Genomic DNA, 6,024 nt, shown 5'->3' with positions numbered 1-6,024 from the left:
CCGCTACTCAGCATCAGTTCACTGTTCTTTGAATGTAATGTTTGTTGGTATCTTCTGTCTTGAGCACCAGAGGCTGAATCTCTCCTCCAAAAATGCTGTTTGTACAGCATTTTTTTTTTGACAGCAATTTTCACACCTCAGAAAGGTGGGGTCACCCACTTGTATGTGTGTGTCTATGAAAAAATATGTGAAAAGTGATGTACTTGTAGAATGATTCATCTCTCCTTAACCAGCAAGAATACGCAGAAAAGTTTCTTCTGTAACATTCTTTCTGCTTGATGGAATGCATATTCCTCGCTGCGAAAATGAACATATTCTGACCCTTATTCTACCCTTCATACAATCACTGTCCCTTCAACTGGAGACGGTGATAAAATAGGGGCAATCAACATTCAAGAAATTTAGCCTATGTTTGTCAGCTATTGAAACAGTGATTTTTTTGAGAATGCGTGATTAAAAATTAGAAAAAAATGAGGTTCATGTGCAAAATATTTTATTGTAAGAATATTTAATTAAAAATGAGTTTTAAAATAATGATAGACAAACAAGTTTTGAAACAATTAAGGTTGCATGAGCGCCCACACGTACACACATGCTTTATAATTAAGATCAAAATAAAGCTGATTGAACACTTCTCTATCAACAGTGAGCATGATTTCATCAGATTAATGCTTGGTTTTACTTTTCTTCGTTTTTCCTTAGTTGACTGTAGCAAGATGTTTAGTCTATTTTATATTTTTCCTAAGATCTTTCATAGTTCTAATATTAGAATTCTTTTTTAACATTTTGTATTCTTGAAAAACACCTTCAAAAATTCTTGTTTAACGAGGTTTCCTGTCACGGACCAAACTTTTCCAAGCTCCTTAGCTCCTCAATCTGCCCATGTAATTTGAGCTAAGTCTGCATCTTTGATTGACGATACTCGTAAATGACACATTGAAAAATAATCTAAACGAACAAGAAAGAGTAAAAATTATTATAAAACAATAACTAGAGAGTAAATTTACATTCTTTCTACATAAAACACTTAGAACAATTATTTACAAACCCATCTTTATATTTATATTCACGCGAATGCTTCAGATTCTTTTTTTTTTTCTTATGATGGGGGAACTAGTAGTCACTACCCTTCGGGTGCGCATTGGGTAAACTTTCGGGCTAATGCAATAGCCTGCAAATCAAACCAGTCAAGTAAATCGCACTAGGCAAGCTGGGTGCGACAGACTCGACCTAAAAGGCTTATAATAGATATTAATTCAAAGCAAAACATTAATTTTGTTGCATTTGTTGTTTATTTGCAAGTTACATTTTAAGTTTTTCTATTATGATCTTTTAAGATTATTCATAATTTACAATGAGTTTATTCTCCTGTCTTTTGAATATTTTAGTTTGTAACTAGACTTGCTCTCTAAAATATTTTGAGACTTACATCTTACCGTAGAAAAATACGTCAACACCCAATTTATACTTCTTTTAAATACTAATTACACGTTTATATTGAATTATAAATGTCAATCACATTATTAAAATATTAGAAAAACGCGTCAACACCCAATTTTGTAGTAATAATTTTTTTGAAGAATATATGATTAAAAAGTAAAATAAAATTTTAGATTTATGTGTAAAATTACATTGTTGAGAAAATATATGAATGAAAATTAGTTCGAAAAAAAAAAAGAATTCTTAAAGAAAATGGCTCAAACAGGGACTTAAGATCAAAAGGATCATACATGACCAATAAAAATTTCCCACTGGTTACAATTGCAGAAGATGAAGAAAAGGGAAAGGCACATTCCATTGCCACGCAGGCTGAACAAGGAGGCACTCCACCAAGTGAAACATGGGGCAGAGATTTTGTCCAGTGAATGATTAAGTTTGGAAAGTACTATGAAAGAGTATACAATAACTAATTAAAATTGAACTTTTTTTTTCCTTGTAGTCATTGAATCTGGCACATCAAATATGTCCTTAGTGTTTTAACCTTTTTAATACTCGATTAATTTGAGTATCGAACTGTAATAAAATAGAAATCACACTGATAACAAGACAGATTCCACTAGAAAAATAGGCAAATTACCAAGAAACTAAAACCGTCGCAACAGCTAAATACATAAACACTCATTGTTTAAAACAATTTCAAGTATCGGTTCCATGTTTATTTGGTTATACAAATCTCTGAGAGAGAAGAAAGAGTGACAAACTTAAGAGTAATGATTATAATTAAGGACTTATAATTGATAAATTAAAAGTTTGGATTCAAGAAAACTTGATTATTAGGAGGTGGCAATGCAGTTTGGCTCCCAAATTAATAGAGACTTCCTTTGTTCTTTGCATCCCTTAAACAAAGGGCTAATGAGCACCAAATCTTGGTGTTCATATGTTTTTTCACCATTGGAATGGGAAATCTTGTGGTCGTTTTTTATGGGAATGTATGATGTAGTAGTGATGAAGCTCGTCTTGTTCCGCCAGAAGTACTCGTAGGCATTGAACGTGGTGGCAGCGGCTGGTGGTGTGGAAATCAGCTGAGCTACTCTGGGTGGTGGCAATGGTGGAAGTGGCAGCTCCTTCCCAACCTCAATTAACTTGACAGTTTTGTTGACTTCGTTATACCATGTTGGATTCATCTTGTTTCTTAGTCCCAAGAACTTCTTCACCATCAATCCTGATTTATCCACACGTATAATCACATCTACTAATTTTGGATTCTGCTCAATCATAGACTGCACCTCCTCTTCCACTTCTGCCGGTTCTGCCACCTTCTCCTTCATGGCTGCCTCCCGAAAACTTGGTGGATTGATCAAAGTGAGGAGAAGGCGGCCGTCCTGGCGGCGAGCCTGGAAACAGTTTCTTGAAGGAACGGACACAGCTTCAAGAATTAACCTCCCATTTTGGCGGTGGCAGTGCATACGAAGTGAATTTCCGTTGCCATCACCAAAGGAAGGAATTGGAGGGGGAAATGGCCGAGGGGGCACTGTTTTGTACTTGACAACATTAAAATCTCCGAAGGATTTGGACGCTTTTTCTTGGCAGTAATTTTCTGTTTTAGGAGGGTACAAGGAAAAACCACCTGAACCAGTTTCTGATCCAAGATTTTCAGTACAAATTTCAAGACTTTTTTGACTTAAAATATTGCTGGCAGATCTTTTGACAAGAGGATGAACATAAAGTGTTGGAGAATTCTTGGATGTATCTTGATTGTTCTTTTGAGATAGAATTGAACCCCAACAATCTAATCTAGATGGATTTTGATCCGTCTGATTATTTTTCTTCTCTTTCTGTAATTGAATTGACCTCCAAATTTCATTTTGTCCTGGAATATTTTCATCATTTTCTTCTTCACTTTCTGACGAAGAAGATGAATAAGCACCGTTGATCACTAGTTCTTCAGATGATGCAATCTTCTTCATGGAGAAAACCCCATTTTGTAACAGCCATTTCTTTGAAGACATATCAGCTGAAAGCGTTTTCCTTAAGGAGGCTATTGGTTTAATATCAGAACCAAGAATGGTGAGTATACCTTGTTTCTCAATACCTTTTATTGGTGTCATCTGCTCAACCTTTCAAGGTGAAGGTCCTATCTTGGGTTTCAACCTTTCGCGGGTTTTTGAGTACGAGTACGAGTTGATCTCACACCTTTTCACGTACTCAGAAGACCCGCTGCCTGAAATCCCTTTCTGCAGAAAGTGATTGGCGAGAGGAGGATGAGTGTAGAGTATGATTAGACTTCACGTAGTCTAACACTCTCAGGATAAATCATAGAAGATGTAAACAGTATTTCGTCTGCACCAAGTTATTGAATTATCTAAAAAGAAAAAGACAAGCAAACAAAATCCCAAGTTAACAGAGAAAGATTTTGTTTGATCCGAATGGAGGTGGATGACAGTTGCAAGCTAAGGGAGGAAAGGATGATATATATGAAGATGACGTTTGGGGATTTAATGGTGAGGCTGTGAATTTGGATGTTTGTCACAAATGAAAAGAGTGGGAGTGTTGCGAGTATATGTAGTAGTCCAAAAGGCCTGTGGGAATGGTGTCCATGGAAGTGGGACCCTTCTTATTCTCCACCATGGAAGGACCTTTTTCACTTGTTTCCTATTCATTAGTATTATATTCTCAGTTATGCTGTTTGTATAATATTGGTTGACAATGTTGTTCTGTCAAAAAATTGTTCGTTGAAAAAATTGACAGATTTTTAAATTATCTAATGACAACATGTCACGCGACACGTTGTTAACAAAATTGTCGACGAACATCCTACTAGAAGCATGGTTCTTATTTTCCTTCCCTATTGATGGAGATGAAATTCATTTTCACAGTTCTCTCATCTAACTGTACTGGGAAAATTGCATGATTTGTTTTTAATGTATAGTCTCTTAAATTTTATAAAGAATAATTACGTTCTCTACATTTCATTAGTTGCACAATTATTAACTTTTTAGCGACTTAACCATTTTAATCTTTGTAAAATCCTTGTGTAGTCGTTGTAAAAATCTATACATCAATTTAAGCAGGGGTGGACAAGTTACACCCTGACTCTAGTTGATTTGGAGGGATGTTAGTTCATTTTTCCGGTTGGCGTGGACCAACCCGAAAATCTAAATTTCAAGGGTCGAATTTAAAATTGATTTTTTAGGAATAAATCCATTTTAACCTCACAAACCAAAATGACCCAAATCGACTCGGGTTGATTTATTCGTCATGTCATTTTGAGTCAACTTATTAACTTTGTCGGTTGATTTTGAAATTGGATTTCACCCAACTCAAACTATCGGTTTGATTGTTGGGCTCAAACCCAACTCAACTTATGTCCGTCCCTAAATTTTAAGTTTAGAAGTAAAACATAGTTTCCATAAAGATGAACAAAAGAGCATCAAGGGATAACTTAGTAGAGATTTCGATGACTTTTGCAACAATGTTGTGTAATCATAATGAAAGATTGGGAATCATTTTGCTTCTTTTTAAAGGTCGATGACCAACTTATTAGTGGAGCAATAGATAAGGGATCAATAATGAAAATTTCCCTTATGAATATACATGGTGCCAAATCCATCCAATATTCTTTTGCCAAGCTCAGTAGCATTCGACCATCTTATTTCAAAGTTCAACTTGTTCAATGTTTGAGCGGCTAAATTTAACTTTTATCAAGAGCTTGACTTAAAATTTGAACTTAAAATTTTTGCATGTTGTGATACCATCTTGATTGTTGAACACATCTAGCTAGGTTAATATATAGTTATTAAATTTAATATATGAGAAATTTGCTTTTGCATACACATTTATTATATACATTACTTTTTTTCCTTAGGTACTTCATTTGACTCCAATAGTCTCATGGATCATATCAATGAAGATAAAATTGATGCATTTTTATACTATTAATTTCATGTATCAGTTTTAGGGCCTTAAAAAATATAGATGTAAATAATAAATTAAAATGTGTTTGATTGACTTTATTTTTCATGAAAAACATCATTTTTCAATTCAAAATCCAACCTTTTGGAGTGTTTGATTGATAATTTTTTTCATGGAAAATATTTTCCAACTTTTGATCGTGTATTCGTATTTTCCTCAAAAATAATGAAAATATTTTCTTAAGGGAGGAGTGGTTTTTATTTTTTCAAGTAATTCAATATCTCTTTCTTTCTCTCATGTATCCACTCTCTTATTGACCTAACAATAAAAAATGGATAGGTATAATATTTTCTAAGTTGAAAACTAAATCAATCAAATACATTTAATTAATAATTTTCATATAAATAAGTTATAGACAATTCAAATTTTTTTCTTTTCATGCAAATTTCATGCTCGTAATCAAACACATCCTTAAATTTGTATTTACCTTCTCCAAAATAATTTTATCACGTGAATATAAAACGTTAAATTTTAGAGGAAAATAATAAAGGACTTAATACAACTTGTACAAATCTTCTAGAGAAATTCGTAATTCGTGCAGTGAACTAATGCGGAGGGGTAGCGGGGGACGAAGGCCAGTCCTTAAGCCAAAGGTCATATTAATCCTGTCCT

The 6,024-nt window shown here is 34.0% G+C and overlaps 1 protein-coding gene across 1 annotated transcript; it reads right to left on the bottom strand.

The window, feature by feature from the left end:
- Positions 1-2,036: 2,036 nt before the first annotated feature.
- Positions 2,037-3,954, bottom strand: LOC111401608 (protein FAF-like, chloroplastic). Its single transcript, XM_023029420.1, has one exon. The coding sequence runs from the start codon at positions 3,546-3,548 to the stop codon at positions 2,274-2,276; it is 1,275 nt and encodes a 424-aa protein (XP_022885188.1). The 5' UTR covers positions 3,549-3,954; the 3' UTR covers positions 2,037-2,273.
- Positions 3,955-6,024: the final 2,070 nt, after the last annotated feature.

Source organism: Olea europaea, chromosome 1 (assembly GCF_002742605.1).
Source record: "Olea europaea var. sylvestris chromosome 1, O_europaea_v1, whole genome shotgun sequence".
In the NCBI taxonomy this organism is placed as follows: domain Eukaryota; kingdom Viridiplantae; phylum Streptophyta; class Magnoliopsida; order Lamiales; family Oleaceae; genus Olea; species Olea europaea.
The sequence above is the reverse complement of the archived record's forward strand: the minus strand, read 5'-3'. Positions and strand labels throughout refer to the sequence as shown.